This window comes from Desmodus rotundus, chromosome 2 (genome assembly GCF_022682495.2).
Source record: "Desmodus rotundus isolate HL8 chromosome 2, HLdesRot8A.1, whole genome shotgun sequence".
Classification (NCBI taxonomy): Eukaryota; Metazoa; Chordata; class Mammalia; order Chiroptera; family Phyllostomidae; genus Desmodus; species Desmodus rotundus.
This window is the reverse complement of record NC_071388.1, coordinates 147,485,056-147,507,009: the sequence shown is the minus strand read 5'-3', so window position 1 is coordinate 147,507,009 and position 21,954 is coordinate 147,485,056. Positions and strand designations below refer to the sequence as shown.

At 37.4% G+C, this 21,954-nt stretch overlaps 1 protein-coding gene across 12 annotated transcripts in view; it reads right to left on the bottom strand.

Moving 5' to 3' along the window:
• The window catches only part of PKP4 (plakophilin 4), a 239,995-nt gene that overhangs the window by 40,050 nt on the left and 177,991 nt on the right, over positions 1 to 21,954 (bottom strand). For 7 of the 12 annotated variants that reach the window (XM_053918693.1, XM_053918698.1, XM_053918700.1 and 4 more), the window contains 7 exons: positions 20,610 to 20,741; positions 20,309 to 20,499; positions 17,008 to 17,560; positions 9,977 to 10,165; positions 8,185 to 8,408; positions 1,914 to 2,042; positions 600 to 813 (listed from right to left, as the gene is read on the bottom strand). In XM_053918693.1, the coding sequence (XP_053774668.1) occupies positions 600 to 813; positions 1,914 to 2,042; positions 8,185 to 8,408; positions 9,977 to 10,165; positions 17,008 to 17,560; positions 20,309 to 20,499; positions 20,610 to 20,741 (1,632 nt within the window). The remainder of the gene's footprint in view (positions 1 to 599; positions 814 to 1,913; positions 2,043 to 8,184; positions 8,409 to 9,976; positions 10,166 to 17,007; positions 17,561 to 20,308; positions 20,500 to 20,609; positions 20,742 to 21,954) is intronic. The other 5 variants (XM_053918695.1, XM_053918699.1, XM_053918696.1 and 2 more) reach the window with 3 other exon arrangements.

Below are 21,954 nucleotides of genomic sequence, written 5' to 3'. Positions count from 1 at the left end.
CATCCTTTAGGACAACTTCAGTTTCACATTAACCAGGAACTTCTCTACATATTGATTCTCTGTGCTCCCAAAAACACATTTAATGATTCCTGATACTTCCCATTTTTCACTGATATTCCCAGAATTCTTGTGTTCCTCCTGAGTCTGAGTGCTACCTGAGAGCAGGGACTGAGTTTTAGTCATCTTCACATCCCTAGGTCCTAGGAGAGCACCTGAGACACTAACAGGCATTCAGACATGGGCTGAGCTAGAGTGGAAGATAGATAGTCCATTAGTGTGTTTTATTTTCATAATAAAGGAGAGCCAGTCTTCTTAAAACAAGTAGATTTACTATGGAAGACATAATAAGAACGGCATTCAGCCCTCTACGAACAAAACATCTGTCAGCCGACACTTGTGCATCGGTAGGTATGACTGATCTTGGGAGCACTGCAAGTGCCTCCGGAATCATCACGTCAAATGACACTCAGCCTTCGTCCCAGTGTGAGCACTGCACCATCTCCTACCTAGAACCTCCAACTCCACAATGCACCACACAGGGACACAGTCTACACAGTTTTCAACACTTCCTCTGAGACAAGATCACATTCTTTACCCACCTGTAACAAGCTCCCTTACTTCTGCATCAATAGATTTTCTCAACAGTCTCAACAAGGCAGGTATCCCACCAACATTCTTCATTGCTATTTTATTTTCATCTGTAGACTTGCCAAAAACCAGATTTCGGAGGGCACCACAAGCATTCTTCTGAACTTCCAAAACTCTGTGGTCCAAAAGGTCAACCAGATGCTTGATTCCCCCTAACCTACATACCTAGAATGAAAAATATTAGGTACCAGGCCTAAGTGACATAAGATTCAGCAGTGATCAAACTAAAGTCTGTTATAAAAAGATCATGGGAAACGAACAATTCCAGATCATTTCCAAAGGTTACTTTTCATTCCACGTAACACATCTTTTATACATTTTAAGGACAATATCCAAGATGAAGGAAGATCTTTTCCTGGGTTCATGGCTTAGAAAAGGGGAGGAAGACCAAGGTGGATGAATGTCATGTGTAGGCGGCATGATCCTACTCTGACCCTCGGGATACACACAGGGATGTACTTCCACTCCCACATGGGATGAACAAAATACTCAAACACAACAAAGCTGTACGCAGGGTTGGAGATCAAACAGAAAAGGATTTTTGACAAAAGTCATTTGGTTTCTAGAATTGTTTCTCTAAAATTTTTTCCACTTGTCAATTCATTGTTATGTTATATGCATATTTCTAGGGTTTATTTATTTTTTTTTACTGCATCCACCTTTGGTCTGTAACTTACATTTTGTTTTGCATATTAAATTGATGAGAAACACTTAAATTCCATATGAAATTTCAGGGGGTAAATGGCCTAAAATGTTAAAAGAAAGAGTCTGTATAGTATAGGACACTGGCCAATAACCAATGACTCACTGTGTTTCTATAAATGCCAAAAAACTTAAAAATGTGAAATAAAATATTCCTATATATTCAGTATTAGTAATGGTTGTAAATCCTCTGTAACTTCACTTAATTGGATGTTGGCACCAATCTTCACCAGAATCTCATAAAATACATGAGCTCACTCGTTTCAAACATACTATAACTTTTGTGCAACAAATTTTTGTAAAATACTTTAAAAATGCAGGTTAAATTGATTTTTGCTTCATGCTTTCTATTTTTACAAATAACCTAATGAGTGGACACACAATTTGAAAATGCTAAAGCACTCCAAGAAATATACTCATCCTAGCTTTCCTTCAGAGATAATGAAATACAGAGCTAAGTAGTAAATGAGTATCTGGTATCAAAATATCCCTCTTAAAGGGCATCTGGTAATTTAAGTGCACAGCACACGACTGCTAAGCGGAAAGGCACTGGGGTCCTGTACCTCCATCTTCACTTTGTTGTCCCCGAAGCACAGGTGCTGCAGGTAGGCTGCTGCGTTTGCCTGAACTGAGGGGAACTGGTGCTGCAGCATGTGAATCACTTCAGGCAACTCGGGATCGCGCCAGGCAAACTCCCTGCGTGAGAAACAGACGGCTTCAAAAAGGAAGGCCCATGTTTTAACAATACATTGAACGAAACATTTGGCGTAAGAAAAAAGCTGAGACCAGAATTGGAAGTTACAAAAATCCTAAAATACACACATATATAAATAATTTCTTCCCCTGATGAACACACGCAGAGCCCAGATGCTTATGATCTTAAAGAACTCATGATGCACAGATGCACAGAAAGGATTCAAAGGAACAAAGAAGTTCTTAACACGAATAACTTTTGCATTTTCTTTTTCCTCATCTGGATTCTAATTCTATGCCTTTCTACCTATGTAAGAAACTTGTAGGCGCAAGGCTCAGGTAAACAAGTGCACGTTAGCTAGCTGAGCTGTCTCGCGGCGAAAGGGAAGGGCTGCTGCGAATACACGGATCTGATGTCAGCCCAGAAACCGCAAATGTTGTGGGCCTCATGATTTTCAAGAAACATCATGTTTATGGTTGTTCTTGATTATAAGCAGGAAACAGAGAAAATTATTTCAAAAAATTTTTATCACTAATCCTATGTGCAGACAAAAAATAAACTACTGATGTTTCCTGCTGGTCTTTTTTTTTTTTTTTTTTAATCCTTACCAGAGGATTAATATGTTTTTTAAATTGATTTTAGAGAAACAGAAAGGAAGAGGCACAGAGAGAGAAAGATCAATTGGTTACCTCCTGTATGTGCCCCAAATGGGGCTTGACCTGGGCTAGAACCCGCAACCTAGATATATGCCGACTGGGAATGGAACCCGCACCTTTTGGTGTCCGAGACGATGCTTCAAGTAACTGAACTACCTGGCTGGGTCCTGCTGGTCTTTTTTTAAAACACGTGTGCAAATGTGCACATATGTACATACATCCTTTTCCCCCCAAAGAACTGGACTGTTATTAAATAGCACTTAAAATTTCATGAGTACGTATTCTGTGCCAGGCATTATTCTAAGCATTTTAGCCATATTAATTCATTTTATTTTTATAGCAACCTTACAGATTTGGAGATTGAGGCAGAAAGGCTAAGCAACTTGTCCACAGTCACCCAGCTAGCCAACAGCAGGGCAACATTTGAACTCAGGCAATCTGTCTTCAGATTTCTTGTATGTTTCTTGCTACCCTATTTTTGTATAACAAGTATACAATCAGACTAAGCATATATACTTTTATAGTTGTTCGTATGAGAAATAATATAATTAATAATAACACAAGAATAAACTTTTTCACATACTCACAACTGTAAACTTACTTTTGGCCCATCCTGTCCCTCAATAAGGAACAGAAAACTAGTGGATGTTTTGAAGCAGTAGAGTAACAGAATGAATGGGACATGGCTACTTTGATAAGGAAGATAACTCCAGTGGCCAAGTAGAGAATGTACTAGAATCAGAAAAGACTGGTAATAAGGAGATTATCCACCATTTACATATTTGCCTGAAACAAAATACAGTCATCCTTGATTTTTCTATTTTCCTTATCTTCGATATTTGCCTGAAACAAAATACAGTCATCCTTGATTTTTCTATTTTCCTTATCTTCGTTATTCAATCCATCAGCCAGCTCTGTTGACTACCTCCAAAAGATTTAACATGAGCCAAACCCACCCATTCTGTCCATTGTGCTGGGACCACTCTAACAGACTCTTTTACGTTCTCTCTCCTTCAAATGCCACTGCCTCCCCTGATCCACTCTCTGCACAGTACCCAGATACCTTCTGAAAACTGAAGTCAGCGGAGATACCTGGCTTGGGGCACAGACTGGATGATCTTGTCATTAATAGACACTAAGAACACCACAAATGCTGAGAGGCAGGATGACCCATCAGAAAAAGCACTGAATTTAGAGTTAGATTGCTTATGTTGAAGTCCCAGGTCCTGCATTTACTATGTGATTTTGAAAACCAGTTAATTATTTGGAGCTTCAAATTCCCCATTTAGAAAACAGAAACAATAAAACTATCATTTCTACCTTTTTCTTAGTTTGGCTGTGATAATTAAATTGTGATGCTGTGTATTAAAATATTTTATACACTTCAAATTATGATATAGACATTTTACTAATGTTCATCATCCTTGAAAAATGATTATAAATGTGGCATTCTCTGCAATAATAGATGTCCTTTCATGCACTGAAACTATGTTAACTATTTCTGATGAAAATCTATGTAAGACCATTGTATAAATCTATGCTGTAATTAATAGAGTGCAAGGAATGTGATTTGATTTTTCCTTGTGGATTCACAATTATTACAAGTATACATTTCTGTACCCTCTAAATGGCTCAGGGGTAGCCAAGATTTCCTGGCATTCTTGGGTGCCACAAGGGCCAGACAACAAAAAGAGTAGGCTCCAGCTAGAGATGGGCAGTAGACTTGGTTGGCATCAATCCCAACCTTGATTTTCAGCAGAAATTTACCCTAGAAAGACTGCCATCAGTTCATGGGCTGGCTAGATGGCATCAGTGCCTGCCAGGATTTGCTTCCCTGAAACCTAGGCCATGGTGGAGTAATGTACTGAACTTTACCCTACTACCATAAATAACTATAAAACCAGACTAAATGTATGAGGACTCTGTGGCACAATGGACTTTAAATGTATGAGAAAACTGTCTTTAGGCCTCGAACAACAGGTACCAAGACTGTAATCTTTGAGCGAAGGGAATAACCGGAGGTGCCTCATATTCACATGGGTTTTTGCCTGAGGGCACTTTTGGGACCTAGGCACAAGAAGTAAACCAGTGATTGGCTTAGTGAGCTGAGGGAGAGAGACTGGCATTTGGTTAGTGGTTAGAACTGGCCAAAGGGGTTAGAACTTGTGGGCAGGGTACTGGAGAGAAGGGAGCTATGCAGAGGAGGTTCTCTTAAGACAACTGTGTGGGAGGATTACTTACAAGCTTTTAGTTAAGTGCTGGGTGGGCTGTGCATGTAGAGGGCACATGTACAGGGCTGGTGGACAGTGGCTGCTGCAAGACTGAGAGCTAAGCATGCGCATGCTTTGGCAGCACATACACTGAAATTGAGACTGAACTTAAGCCAGGTGATGGTGGACCTCCAATCTCAGTCAGTGCAGACCTTCAGCATTTAGAATCAACAAAGGCCATGCAAGAACCATGCGGCAGAGTACGGGCCATGTGCGAGGAGTAAAACAAATCTGAAACAGACCCACTCTAACACATAAAAAAACCCCAATCTCAACAGACTCAAAGCACCCATCAGTAATGTAATTATCTGTCGCAAAAAACTCACAACCCTAATGGGAGACACATAATCTAGAGTCCCTACAATGTATCATCAGTAACAGTTCACATATAATTTAACTGCTAGGCATAAGAAGAAACTAAAAAATGTGACTTACAAAGATATAAAAAACCCCAAACAATAGAAACAGACCCAGAGAAAACTCAGTTGTTGAAATTATCATAGGAGGACCTTTAAATGGTTATCATAAATGTACTCAAAGATTTAAAGAAAAAGATGTATATAAGAATTGAATAGATGAGGAATATCAATCATGGAAGATATGGAAACTGTATAAAAAAACAAATGCAAATACCTGAAGTAGAAAAAATTCACTGGATGAGCTTAGCAATAAATTGGATACTGTAGATGAAAAGACAGTAAATTTGAAGACAAATCAATTTAAAAATCCCAATCTGAAGAATATAAAAAGATTAATGCCATGAAGAGTGTTTTAGTAACCTGTAAGATAATGCCACATTATCCCAGAAAAGAAGAGTGAATTTGGGGTAGAAAAAAATATTTAAAGAAATAATAGTGGAAAACGTCTTCATTTTGGTAAAAATCATCCATCAACACTTAAACAATCTTAGTGAATCCCAAGCAAGTTAAATGTAAAGAAAACTATACCTAGGCCTTTCAGTGTAAAACTGCTTGGAGTCAAAGATAAAAAGAAAAATCTGAAAGGCAGCCAGAGAGAAATACATTACATAATGAAAAGGATGCTATAAACGATGTCTGACCTCTCATCAAAAGCAATGAAGGTCAAAGACAATAAATGACATCTTTTAAAACTGCCCCTAAAATTATATCTGTTAATCCTGAAATTTATGTCTAGTAAAACTATCCTTTAAAAATGAGTGAAATGAAAACATTTTCAGATTTAAGGCTGAGAGAATTTCTTGCCAGCAGATATGCAACCCAAGGAAGGTTAAAGGATGTTTTTAGACTAAAGGGAAATGAGTTGAGATGGAAAACTGTTTATGGGAAGACAGGGAGAGAACTATAAATAGTAAATATGTAGATGAATATAAAGACCACCTTTTTTACTTCTGTTACTTTCTTTAAAAGACAATGGACTATTTACAGTAAAAATAGTAATGATGCATCATCTGTATTATTAATAAATTTTGCTTCTAAACTAGACGACTATAAGAAAACCTCATAAATTTCCTTTTATATAGAAATCATGAATACCTTTCAGCCTTAAAGAATTTTTCAGGTTTAGTATAATGTAACATTAATGATAAAGTAGGTTTAGAATGAAAATATTACTTAAAACTGCTATTTTCAAAACTAAAAATGAAATAATTATCAAAAACTTTTTATTTTGCTTTGAATATTTAAACTTCAAAATCCTCAGGATTCTAGTTCCAGCTAGAATAAATACACCTATTATTATAAGATAATAATTTATTCATCTTACAAAATGAATTATCAGTAAAGTTTCACATAATAAAAGATAGCTATTAACAGTTTTATGCAGTAGACTATGAAATTATCATGAAATATATATAATCATACATGAAATTTTTGTTTGTAGTGAATCAACTCATATCAGAGGTCAAAACTGAATATTAAACTCAAAGCTCTAATCACACTTCATGGTCTTTCTGGGTAGCTGTTCTTTTCTTTGCAGGTTTAGCAGAAGTTTGGTCTAAATTACCTACCATTCAAAGCCCTTCTGGGGGTTTCTGCATTATTAAAGTACCCTTGTCTTTGTCATTTTGAGGTTTTCAAAAATAAAATCATGTAGAACCCTTAAAATGAAAATAAGGAGGCAAGGAGAACAGCAGAACCAAATGCATGTGTAAACCATAAAGAATGTTACACAAAAAGAGTGAATAGGTGGAGTGGTTTTAGTGAGGCAGGTGGGTTTCCCATTCAACTCAAAACTACCTTTAGTTATTTTGTTTTAATGACCAAAACCTCACTCATGCTTTTAATTCATTCATTGGAATTAGTTGGTAGGTTGCTAAAGATGAGTTGATAACCATAACAACTTTCCAGTGAAATAACTATTTGTGGGCGAAGAGTGAATGAATTCTTGCTAATACATGCCTTAAAATAGCACTCAAGCTGCTTAAAAGTTAATAATTTCACTCTTACAGAAATTAAAGTTCTCCTTTAGTTTCTAAATATGTTTATTTCCTGAATATTTAAAGTAACTTTCATTAAAGAGGCCAGTTTTTCAAAACCAAGCAAATACTAAAGGACTCACACTTATCTTAATAAAACATGTTTTCTATATGGCCGAATGAAATTTACAAGAGGAAACATTTATTATTTGCAAAATATTTTTTGCTTATGAGATGAGAATTTTCTGTAAGTGATTTTCTCTTAAATGATAGGAAGCTTTTTGAAGGACCAAAAGGGGACTAAATGGTAATGGAAAAAATATAATAAAGATTATATATTTAAATAAAGCACAAGAGAACATTGACCGATATGATTCAAAATGTACAACACTGGTCTTTTCCATTTTAAAACAACCATGTACATTTTCTGAAGTCCTCAGGTAGTCAGTCAGAAAAAAGAAAAAGTGGTAAAACGATCCTTTAAAAATCTTAGTGATTCAGACACAGAAGAGGATGCGCCATGCAGCTGCCTTGGTGAAGTATTTCAATGATGAATGCTGCAGATGTTCACACAGACCTGTGCGTCCTCCAACTTATTATTAAAGCATTAAAAGAAGGAATCCATCTTCCTTCTTTAAATTAATTATTTAAAATGAAATTAACCTCAATGACCTACATGCTGCAATGCAACTGGAAATATTAAAGATAAGGAGATACTGATATTAGAGTAGCATAATCTTGGCAACTTGAGCAAAAGTGAGAATGAAGGAACTGACTGACTTCTGGGATACTGTAGCATCCTGAACACACAAGCAGTACTTGCCTGGGGTCTTTCTGAATGCTGTCTATTGATGGGGATCTCGTGGTGCCATCATCAGCCGGTGCTGTGTGCTGCAGCCTGCTATAATTGCACTCTTGCACGCGGTATTGTATTGGCCTGTAGGGATCCGCATAGGTAGCTGTTGTGTTCAGAGCATAATTATTTCTTTGGTATGTAAGGGTACTTCGTTGGCTGGACGTCCTTTGCAGATTTCCAACACCTACTAGAAAGTCAACAGTTTAAAAAAGGGTTAGTGTGTTCTCTATGAGATGATACTTACCAACGTCAACACGTTTTTAATTTCAAGGATTACAGTTTTTAACAATTGTAGAAGTTGCTTACTTTTAGATTTTACCAATCTAACTCATTAGTGCTAAAAAAAATTTGTTTTTAATATACACTAACAATAAAAAACTAACAATATTTTGTTTTTATTAGCAGAAAAGAGCAAAAATGAAACTATAAATCTGATTCATAATAGGTCTTAATATGTTTATTAAGATTCAGTAATAAAACTACAACAGAAACATAGGAAAATAATCTTAGAAACAACAAAATTTCATAATTTCATTTTAGCAATAAAAACAAGATGTGTCAAATTTGTAGAAAATTAAAACTATCAAACTTTTAACGCTTAAGTGTATACAGGTTACTCATTTTGACATACATTTCATTTATAGACCTGTGGATTTTGATAACTTGGAAAATTTATTTTATAAGACTGATATATCAAATTCTTCTATAGCTACTCCCTTAAATTATTGTGTGATGCTAAGTGTAAAGGTACTAAACACTGTATTTAACGCTTCTTTCCTAATTATTGCAATAGGTATTTTTCCAATGATTGTAAACATACTCTTCCTATAATTAAAATGTTTTAATAACATTATCTGTTAATCCTATTAAGGAAAACAACATACAGAACATAAGTGAAATTATTTCTGCACTAACATCATTAAAAATTGGTACATTCTACTAGCAGAAAAATCTTGCAGTGGAACAAACAGGTTTGTCAGGTTTGACAAAGAACCCATTCAAATACATTTTTACCCTCCCTGCGTTCTGGGAGTTGTCTCCTAGAGTTGTGCCTTTAGGGGTTTATCACTGCTACCTGGAGTTCATTTGTGGACATGTTAATAAACCTGTACTATTTTATACATTTTTTTTTTCTTTTTTAAAGAAGGTGCCACTGGAGACTCTGTGAGCCAGGCGGGGAGCACAATCCAGCAGCTAACACGGCCGCGGGCTGCAGCTCTGCTCTGTCAGCCCCTACAGCGTGGCGCAGATGCCAGGGTTGGGGGGTTGTATGGCTGTGATGCACACGTCCCTGTTTTTATAAATGCCTTTATTGCATTCGGCCCCAGGCGGAGTCCTTCAGAAGAATATTTCCCATTTTACACTTAAGCATTCAGAAGAAATCCAACATATAAAAAAGAATAACACCAAATACACTTGGGACTACACACGTGCTCAGTCAAAGATAGCCAAAAACTCATGTAGGGATTTTCTAAATACACATTCCAGGCAACAAAAAAGACAAATATTCCAACAAAGGCTTTCCTTTGTGTATCTGATGCGGTTCTAAACCCAAGGGCAGTCAGATTTATAGCTCTACAGACTTATTTGGGAATTCACAGTACACTCACTCTATTGATGAGATTGAACTAAGGTAAAAATATATCACCTAAAATAGGTACCAAATGAACTGTGTCGTTTTACTGTTAACTGATCTGCTGTCACAGCCGCTTTTCTGACAACTGATCGGGCAAGGGAATTTCATCGGAGGCCCACCTGAGCCTGTGCGGTACAATGCCGTCTGCGATCCTTGGAGCTCCACAGTTCCGTGGTTTGGGCTGCGGTACACTGGGCTGTAATAGGTCCTCCCCTCATATATAGGGGTGATGTGCAAGTCGGGAGACACAGCTGAGCGTAGGTCTTGTCCCAGCTGGCTGTGCTGACTGGCATAGGAACTCCGTAAGCCTAGAGGCAGGAAAATGATATCATTAAGAAATTATAAGAAAACTGTGCTGAGGTCAAAAGCTCTAAAGAAACTCCTAACCAATATGACCAAATGTTAAGTCAAAACACCAAACCTAGTGAGTTTTACAAAGGAAGGGTGCCAGATATGAAAAGGACACTATATACATTTTTAGAATAAAATTCTCTTTTGGCAGCAAAGTAAATTTTCTAAGAAAAAAATAAGACATTATTAAATGGTCTGGTATTCTGAAATTGATTCCTCCAACTGTAACCCATTTTTATGATGGTGACCAAAAAGAGAACGTCCTCTTCTACCATTGTATGGTTTTCATAGTTAAAAACACACGCAAACAATGGCTCACGCAGTCTCTTTTCCTGCGCTGCATGACTGCCTTATGTCCCCCAGCGGACAATCAGCACTTAGGGGCAGGGCCCATGGGGTCCCGCACCTCTTCAAATCCCAGCACCTAGGACAACACCTACGTAACAGTGCTTAGTAAAGGCTGACTGTCAGGAACTGTTTTAAAATACGTCTCTCAACTAATTCCTTCGTGATTTTTACGGGAAAACAAATGTTATGTTACAAAATTTGGAATATTAGCAATGAATTAATACCATTTATTAAGTGTTATGAAGTATTATTTTACTATTTTTATCATTGCATTTTTCATTTTTTCTTAAAAAAAAAAAAAAAACAGTTGTTTTTATAGAAACCCACATACCAGACTCTTGTTTACCTTCTTTCCAGTGTAAAAAGAAAGCACAAAGTTAGTACATGAATATAAAATCATTTGAAATATTCTTTCATTCAAATTGCTAATAACTAATGTTTACACACGGGACTCATGATTTTTTAAAAAAGTATATTTTAAACATGAACATTTAATTTTGTTAATAAAAGTGAATTAGTGTATTCTTTATTATGATACTCAAAGTTTGTGATTCAAACCAATGAATCTGTCATTTGGTAAGAATACCAACTACAGTTACATGAATAAGAGAAAACACAAACATATATGAAGTCAGTCAGCACACATTTGCTTTTAAAAAGATTGCAAATAACACAGTAACTAATTACAAAAAGACAGCATTAGTCACATCCTGTTACCTCAGTTAATCATATCACAACTAAAATCAAAAGGGCCTGAATTGGAGTGATAATTATATGTTGCTTGCTGAGAGGTAGCAAGAAAGTTAATACATAAAACTTCTGAAATGAATGATTATCACCGACCCTGGACATCAACATGACATGGAAAAAAACTAAATGCATCAATGTGTGTTTTAGCTATTGGCTCCTCACTTGCTAAAATGAAGATCACACGTTTAAACAATCCTATAATTGGAGGATTATCCAGTCAAACCCTTTCATTTTAAAACCAAGGGAAATGACAGCCCCAAAGAAAATGTGATTTATCCCCTATTGTCATCAGAGGTACTTTCTGGTAGGGCTGAGAGGAAACCCCGGTCAGTGTTAACACATTCCACACTCAGCACTGGACATGGCTAATCCTCAGGAGTCAATGAGAAGCGGTGGGAGAAACTCTGAACTCCACGGAGCCCTCTGCCAACATAAAATTAAAGAGCAAGAGCAAGGTTAGCTCAGCAGGGGTCCATGGAAGCCAATGCCATTCTAAAGATGATATTATAATTGTTATTTGGAAGCTCTCACTTTAGGATTTGAGCTTTTTATTCACTGGTAGATTTGTCATTCTTCTTAGCAGAGTATAAGCTCCATTTCTTTATGGAGTCCATGAGTATCTTGAACAAAAGTGCAGGCACTGTTTTTTGTTAATGGTGACATAAAGCCAGCATGTAAATATACAGCTGGTCCTTAGTAATCTTATCAATACAAGATGCTATGTTAACACTCAGCAGAGCCACCAACACTGTTGACTCCTGGGCAGAGGCAAGCCAAGCACAGTGGCGGCCCACCACCCCATGGTGATATGCGGTAAGAACAAAGCATTCCGTACCATTATCAAATGTCACGTGCTTGGGGTGCATGGAATTGGCTGGATCCTTCACTGAAATCCAAAACTATTGTAAACATTTACTATAATTTTATGGGAAAGGTGACAATATGATCTTACTTAGAACTATTAAAGTATCCAGTAAGTATTTACTTGTAGGACTAGTACTAAAGTGAAATTACCATACGTGACAGATTATAATGGGAAATAAAAGAATTATATTGAGAAGTAGTAGTTTCTTGGTATTATAAATCTGTGTGAATAAAATAACAGTGACTGTTAACTATTTTTGTTTATGTTGGTACATGGAAAAAAAAGTAAAACAAAGTCCTACAGATTAGTATTAAAAAAATACAAAATCATATACCCTCTACAGATTAGGTCAAATGACTATGTAGAGAAAACCACTAAATTTACTACCTTTTAAAGTGGAAGATGAGTTAATTATGTTCTATAATTGTTGTTAAAACGAATTTTCCCAAAAGAATTTCCACAGACTAATTTTAATCTCCCCCTCCAAATAATGGAAAACACTGATCTTCCACAGTAACATTTATCGATCCCATAGTTTCTGTCTGCACCACAAATACATATTAGTTTACCTATTACAATGGTCTATTACCTGTGATTTAAAACCTTTATATTTAAGACATTGGATTAACATAAAGTTATCTTCCAAATACGGATTCTTTGTATTCTGCAACCTTTTCTTGACATGATTAAACTGACATGAATATTTTAGGACAGACGTGTTTTTCTGTGGTAGGAATTAATTTTATGCACATATTTTATCGTCATTTGTGATCAGCAAATATCCAAATGTCTGAATCTGTTATAAAATATTTCTTCAGGCTTATCAATTAGCAGGTTATTAATCTTTTGAAATCAAGAACCATAGCAAATATAATGATAACACTTTCTGAAGAATACAAAAGGGAATTCACAAAATAGAATCCACTTTCAGAGTAAGCAGGCAGGCAGGTAGATGATGGGAAACATTTTCAAGGAAAACTTTTGCTTCTTCTGAAGACTGTAGCAGGGAAAAAACCCTGTGATAGGCCAGGTATAATCTTTTCCCCATTGGAATATAAAGTCTAATTTCACCTGCATTGTCAGAGAAGCATACTTTTTGTTTTTCAGGACAGAAATATACCACTTTTATTATTTTTTAAGTATATTTTACTGATTATGCTATTAGAGTTGTCTCAATTTTTTCCCCTCTGACCACCTCCACCCACTATCTCTATCCCACCAGCATCCCCCCTGCCTTAGTTCATGTCCATGGGTCATCCATAGAAGTTCTTTGGCTTCTTCATTTCCCATATTGTTCTTAGCCTCCCACCGTCTATTTTGTACCTACCAATTATGCTTCTTGTTCACTGTACCTTTTCCCCATTCTCCCCCCTCCCCTTCCCTGCTGATAACCCTCCATGTGATTTCCATTTCCATGATTTTGAATACTTCTTTCCAGCCCCTTCTTGCCCGCAAGGTTTCTTTTGAGAAATCAGCTGATAGTCTTATGGGAATCCCTTTGTAGGTAACGGTTTCCTTTTCTCTTGCTGCTTTTAAGATTCTCTCTTTATCTTTAACCTTTGGGATTTTAATGATGTCTTGGAGTGGGCCTCTTTGCATCCATCTTGTTTTAGCCTCTCCATGCTTCCTGGACTTGTATGTCTATTTCCTTTGCCAAATTAGGAAAGTTTTCTTTCATTATTTTTTCAAATAAGTTTTCAATTTCTTGCTCTTCCTCTCCTTCTGGCATCCCTATGATTCAGATGTTGGCACTTTTAGGTGTCCCAGAGTCTTCTTATTCTGTCCTCGTTTTTTTGAATTCTTGTTTCTTAATTCTGTACATTCTGGGTATTTCACCCTTATGTTCCAAATTCTTGATTTGAACCCTGGCTTCCTTCCCTCCACTGTTGGTTCCCTGTGGATTTTACTTTATTTCACTTGCTGTAGCCTTCATTTCTTTCCTTATGTGTTTGTTGTACTCAATGAGTTGTCTCAGCGTGTTTATCACCAGTGTTTTGAATTCTGCATCCAAAAGGGTGGCTCTTTCCATTTTGCGTAGTTCTTTTTCTGGAGTTTTGACCTGTTTTTTTTTCATTTGGACCATATCTCCTCAATTTGGCAGCCTTCCTGTGTTTGTTTGTATATTAGGTAGAGCTGCTTTGACTCCCTGTCTTGGTACACCTGTTATGTGGAAGGGGAAGAGCCTTAGGCATTCACTAGGGTAGGGCAACCCGCTTCACCACTTTGTGGCACGGTTTGTGGGGGAGGGGTCGGAGAGGGAACAATGCCACTTGTTCGCTCTTGCCCTGTTTCCAGTCACTTCCCCTATTTCCTGTGCACAGCTAGTGCCTTTACTAGCTGCTGAACCCCAGAGTGGGTGGGTTTGCATACATTCCAGGGCTGAGTGGGTCCTTTACATGGACTCTTCTGGAGACTGGCAGTTTCTTCGACTGTCCAACCCCCACTGGTTTTAACAACCAGAAGTTATGAGGCTTTATTTTCCCGGTGCTGGAACCCTGGGCTGTGCAGTCTGATCGCTCACTCCCCAGGTGACCCTCCCAGTCTGTGTCTGCTACACGTGAATGTGGGACGACCTGTCCCACTGGCTGCCACCTTGCTGCTGCTACCTCACTGCTATCACATCGTGTCCTCTCCGTCCCAACTCCCATCTCCACCCTTCCTACTCATCTGGATTAGTATTTCTTCTTTAAATCCTTGGTTATCAGACTTCTATACAGTTCGATTTTCTGGCAGTGCTTGTTGTTTTTAGTTTTGAAGTTAGTTGTGTGAAAAAGTGAAGCGTGTCTACATATGTCTCTATCTTGGCCAGAAATCAGAGAAGCAAACCTTTTAAACCAAAGGGTTAATATGGCGACAGTGTTTATGTGCTTGCTTCCTTTCCTGGGTTTCTACTTCACTCTTCACACACATAGTTACCGCATAGCCATTCTATACATATACAGTGATGAACAGAGAAATCATCGCAACTACTTATCTTTTAAGGTTTCCTTGGGAGACAGAATTTCATAAAAATTTTCCACCTCACATTGCTGCATACTTTTCAGGGGCATGCCAGAAAATATCTAAGCCAACTACATTTGCTTCTCTGATGGCTGAATGAAAAGAGGTGGTTTCTCCACTAGGAATTTCTTTGAGCTCAAAATCAAGTTCAATATTAATTCTTCATGCAAAACTATTCAATTAGAAAATCTCGAAAAGGCTCTTTACCTTTCCCAGAGGCCATAAAGAAAGGATATTAATTTTACTACACAAAAATGTTAAAAATTTCTGTAAATACACCAAAAGCAAAGTATAAAGACAAACTACAAAATGAGAAAAATACTTGAGAAGTGTATTAAAGAGACTAATTTATTTCAAGTATAAAAAGCTCTATAACTTACAAAAACAGACAAAAGACCTAATTTATATTTTGCAGAAAAGAAATAAAATGGCTGATAAACATGAAATCTCCAACCTTCAGCATAACTCAGTAACGACCATTTATAACAGACAGTTTTGCCTACTACATTGGCAAAAATAAAACATTTTGACAATATGCAGAACTAGTGAAGGTATGGGGAAAACAGGCACACTCAAAACACTGGAGGAAATATACACCTGTGCTACCTTCCTGGAGGGTAATTTGACAATATTTCTTTAAGAATAATAAACCAGCAATTCTATTTCAAAAAGTGGATTCCAGTTATCTTTGTGTCTAAGTGCAAATATGCAGGAAAAGCAGTATACAGGGGTGGGCAAATAGGTTTACAGTTATTCATATGGAAAAAGATATGCAGGTTATAATTGTTACAGTAGCTCTATGGACTCAAAAGAATGTCACAATGCAACTGTAAACTACTTCTGCCCATGCCTGTATATTGCACTGTCGTCTCAAATTGCCAAAAATGGAAAAGAACCTAAATGTCCATTGATAGGGAAGTGACTAAATAAATTATAATATATCTACAAAAATGAGGTCCTAGGCATCTATTGAGAAAATGAAGTAAAGCTCTCAAACCAATTTAAAAGACATTGATATTACAGAATCCCAACAATATAATACAATGTGTGCATAATTGAATAAAGTGTGCATACTGAGATATTTTAGTAAACATTCTAGAAGATATATATAGTGGTGAGTGGGACTGGGTAAGGAAAAAGAGGAGCTTAAGACTCTCACTTCCTATTTCATTGTATAGTTGCAATTTTTTTTTACCATTGTGTATATATTACATTTAAAATATAATTTAAAACACCAGTTGGAGATCAATTTCATTTTAGCAAGGAACCATGTCTATACATTATGTGGGGAGCCCTCCATGAAAACAGCCGGAAGGACATGGCTATACTATCAGGAACCTGGCTGACGTTTTTCTGATTTAATCTAAGTGGCATTTGAAGGTAATTCATATCAGCTTTGTGTTTTTCCCATTGGGTGCTCAAATCAAAGCAGTTGGTGAGAAAATCCATATTCTAGTCTATATTATGAAAGCATTAAAAAATTAATATTTAATCAGTTATTTTGGTACTACCTTTTAACATAAGTTATGTGTTTGAGTATGGGTAGGCTAGCTGATGAAAAACCTTTCATTAAAAAAAACAAACTAAGTAACAAACAGCTCAGAATTCCAACCATTCTTCTAAAATGCAAAAAAATACCTTTATGTCCTAGTATCGTAAAGGGAAAATGTATTCATCGTAGAAGAGTTCTGGTGACATGAATCACAGAGCCTGAAGTCTGCAGAATTAGTCCCGAGAGGAACACACGAGCCCGCTCATGCTACCATGCTGTTTCAGCCAAGGTTGCAGGAAGACTTCCTCACTGGACTTTATGGAGTGCTGTCACCTAGTACTCACCTGTCAGGCTGTCTGGCCGAGGTGGAACCATCCTCTCGTAAATGTCATACTGCTGCTGTCCGAATTGTTCCATGTCATGAACAGTCCTTTGCAGTGAAGGTCCCAGATGCTGTGGAACGGCGGTCATCCCTGAGCGTTTGGGGGATGACGACCCCACCTGGCCTTGGGTTGGGGAAGCTACTCGAGTTTGTGCATCCGTCAGGGTCAGTGGAGACCCAACTCTGGCGGTAGTTTGGTACTGAGGGGTTGGTCCGTTGGGATTGGAGGTCTGCCGGGAGGAGACGGACCCAATCCTACGTACAGCTGCTGGGGAGGCGGGTCTCTGTGCAGAGTACGGAGATGCTGCCCGCTGAGCAGGTAACGTGGTGGAAGAATACACACTGGGGTTCAGTGGTCGGGAGTCGGTCACTGATGGAGAGCCAAATCCACTACCCAGAGAAGTTCTCAGTGACCCCCTTGAAGGAGACACGCCTGTGCTGATAACATAAGAAGGAGACTGTGCTCTAGATGGAACTGAACTAACTCTTCTCATGGCCCGATTGGCTACTGATGGCTGATGAAAGGGGGAAAAAAGAGAATGGGTTTAACCAGGGTTTTATGTCCAATGTCATTACAGAAAAAAAAATGCACATATCTCACTACAACGTGATTATTTTAGGCATCCAAGTTTCTTTTCTTTTTATGCTTTAGAACTGCATCTTAATATTTCCTTATTCTACATTTTTTTGGTGGTATAATCTCCACCTTTCCCCTCAGAATACTAAAATCAACCAGTAAAGAGAGATGTACAGATATTAAATAATCTTTTTTCTTTTGTCTTTACATTTTTTACCCTCTTGCTTATGCATTTTTCACAACACAAAAAGTGTTGTATTGCAAGTATGAAGTGTCATTGGAGCAATGAACTTATTTTATTCCCTGTGAGTCAAAGTTTGGCCAAGGTAATGCATTTCTGTAAAACAAAAAAAATTTTTTTAACACATCAATCTAATGTAGCTAGAGGAGCATCTATAATTGTTTAGTCTTTATGGATTGGCCTCATTAACAAAAGGAGTGAGTTCTTTCAGTGCAGAATGAATGAATGTTTGGATACAGCCTGGAGTCCAACCCTCTCTTCTCTGAATTTACGCTCAAGGGATAGCTTGTTTGGTCAGGTGCTATAGCCGAATCTGTCTCTTCTTTTAGCCCTAGTGTGGCTTCTAGTGATTTCAGTCATTTCTACCTCCTTTAATATGTAAGCTCTTATCTTTAGCTGGTGGATTTAAAGAGATACAAATAAAGGTACCCCAAATCTATTCCCACAGGAAGAATGTCAAAGTCTCTGGTGGGTCCTTGGCCTAGCCAGCTGGAAAAGACCAGAACGAGAAATGAGAAACATTTCTGCCCAGGCTGGCCCTTCTGTGAATCTGTAGACTTCCGCAGACACTGAGTCTCAGATCCCTTTCTCGATGCAGTACAACATGGAGAATACTGGCTGGACTGGGAAACTGGCCTGAGGGGAACAGGGATGGGACACAGACACTAGGGCACTGGGTTACTAGCCCAGGACCAGGCTGCTCTGTATCTCCTTAGTGACCGTTGGAATACAGCTGCCATCAACCCCTGTCCCTTTTAGTTGGGGCAATAAGGGAAGAAAACAGGGATAAGATAAGGACTTTGTACACTAGCAGATGTAATAAGAGTAAGCCGGCTTAGTCTCCAGGTGTCACAAGCTACTGAGCTGGCTGAAACCCCTGCTCTGAGACCTCAGGTGTGCCCAAACTCAATTCTGGAAAGGCAATAGCCATGGAGAGTGGAGGATATGAGGAGGGAAGTGAATTGTAAATAAGCAACAAGGCAAGAAAGAGGGGGTTTAAAAGTTAGTAGACAGAAAATTAAAATCTGTACATGGGGTTTATTAATAGTGCTAAAAATAAGAAAATCTCACAGACTAGCTCTTTACTACCAAAATGGGATAATACTTGGCCCAGATAGCTAGAAAATGTATTTTCTAGACTATATATAAATTAACTTTTAGAGACCCCCTCCTCCGACTTAATTCTTCAGCTCTAGGAACAAAAGCAATTTATGGTAATTTAAAAAAAGTTAACAACCTTTTAGAGAAAAAAAAGACATAATTTCTGTTGTTAAGAGAATTATTATTCAAAAGTGTGACGTCTAACCTGCTGACACAGAAATTCACCTAAGCAGATGAACTCCTGTAAGCACTCAGTCCAAAGTGTCCCAAACTTTTCCATCAAAGCAATCCTAATAGCTTAGGAAAGAGTCTATAATCTGAAGCCTGGGGTAGAGCTTGAAGCAGATTGCTACAGACGTAAGATTTCCTGTTTTAGCTTAAAAGCTGATGCACTATATTTGTGTTTAATATATAAATGTTTCCCATTACTTAAAAAACATTTAATATATAAATGTTTCCCTCAAACAGCTGAGCCAAGGTCGTGTTGTTTCTCCTTTGGCACTGGGAACCCTAGCTGGCTGCTGTGGTACCTCCAGGGCTTCCTATATTGCATTATGTGAGGACTAGTGTTTGCCTAACTTTTTTGATAATCTTGCCGTTTTTCAGCTCCAGAAACATCACTAAGGAACTTGGACAGATAGTTATCCTCACTGATTACTGGTACTCAGGACTCTTGCCGCTTCTGATAATTCTGGAATATGCTGGTGGACTGACATGGATAAAGTGGTAATGATTCAGGAGTTAAGAAGTTTCTATAAATACATATGCAGTGTTATTATTCTTTGGATTATCAAATTAGAAAACCCTATCTTAACAGAATGGTTATGCTTCTATAAAATTACTTTCTAAAGGCAGGAATATCTATATTCTAGCAAAGGAAAGAAAGGTGTTTTTAGGGAACAATTCCAATAAAGGGAAATCTTCGGTTAGAATAGGCCATTTCCCTTTTACGCAGGTGTAGAAATAGTGCTCTGCCCGCTAGGGCTCCACAGCATGCTTTAGCTGTAGTATTTTTAGGAACCCATAACTCCTTAGGGACAACATTCCACCCAGTTCTCTCTCACGCCTGCTGGACTTCTCCCCTTAAACCAAACTTGTTGCTTTCAAAAGAATTACTGTGTCTGGAATTTATCAGAATTCATTAATGGGAGCTAATTAAAAGAAAAGAATATAGGTTTTATAACTAAAAATTACCTTGCACAATGTAAAATGAATTTACTACTTTACCCATTCTATAAATTCAAAATTATACATATTGGTTTTACTTCAAAAAATACTTATAACAGATATTCAATTAGGAGGAAAAAATCTTTCTTTCCAAGGCTCTTGATGTATTTGGTTTACCTGGCCCAGTGTTTGTCCTTCGGCTCTTGAATTCCTCACCAAATGGTTATTAGTTGATCCTATGAATGAATGCTGTGGTCTGTTATCTGCCTTGCTCAAGTTCTGGCTGTTGTGGAAACTTCCGGTTTCCTGATATCCACTGTCGGAATAAGAATTCATTTGCGTTGAACTTCTTGAGTTACCCAATGATCCTGGAGGAATGAAACCAGCAGAAAATATCTTTATTTTACACTTCTGATGCTCATTTTCAAAAATAAAATATTAAAACAAAATCTAATACGTAAAAGATAATATAACAGACCCTCACTTTCATGGAGAGATGTCTGTTCTGGTGAATAGAGGGCTCCTTGTTCTGTCTCTGTCCTGATGAGATAGTGGTTGGGATGGACAGCGTCAGAACCTCTAGGTTTGCTTACACCAGTATTTGGCACATCTGTAAGAAGATGAGTTTAATTAGCTAAATCTAAGGACAATATTACATAAAAACTGGCTTAAAAGGTTCAGGTATTTATCAGTAACATATTATAATCTTTATGTTAGCAGAAGACTTTTCCACCTAAACTGTAAAATTATTTTTGACTCTTTTCTATATGAAAGTGTTCCATATACTCAGCTTATTAATATATTTTGCTAAATTTCATGAACATTGTTCATGAAATTAATTTATATGTTACATGAAATTAAAATCTGAAAACTGACCGTGTTTTCCCTTGGAAAACTCACCTCTCAGGTGACTTCCTCCAAGAGGATTATGAGACTTTGAGTGAGAATGGTGCTAAGTATTTAAAAAGACCCCTCCATACCCCCAACTTTTGAAATGAAAACTTGCAGGGTTTTCATATTATTGATTGGTGATAAAAAAAAAACTCTGAAGACTGGGTTAGCTTTTTATGTCATATTTCATATCAAAAATCAACAGAACTCTGTATAGTTTTCAGAGTTAAAAAATGGAAACTATTTCAGATTGCAAAGGAAACTTTAATTTCTTATCCATTTTTTTTCTTTTAGACTTTTTCCAAATGAACATAGATCATTGTTTCCGCTAGCTAAATCTGTTTCTCCCATTATCTTGTTTTATTGTCAACTTTAGCATTCTGCCATCTTGTACTTAAAAACAATTTATCTCCGTTTCCCCTATTCCAACTTCTGGGTTTTATGCTGTAAATTTAGGTAATGTGGATTATACTGCCTTTTCCTAATTTCATTCAAATATGTCCTCTTTTCTCTAGTATCTTCACAATATATATTTGCCCATGTTGTGATTATCTTCTAAGTCTTTCTTTCCTCAGATTTAATCCTCATGCTGTTATCAAACATTTTTTCCCTACAAATGCTGCTTCACTCTCACTTCATAGATTTAAATTAAGTTTGTAACACATTCTGAGTTCAACACAGAATCCGAATGATTTCAATGTCTTCACTTCTCTTTCCTTTCTGACTTTTTTTTTTAAAAAAGATTATTTTAGAGAGAGGGGAAGGGATAGAGAAAGGGAGGGAGGGGAACATTAGTTGGTTGTCTCTTGCACTCCTGCAATGGCCCACAACCCAGGCATGGGGCCCAACAGGGAATCAAACCACGGACCCCTCTGCTCACAGGCCAGCACCCAACCCACCAAGCCACACCAGCGAGGGCCTGACTTTTTTCT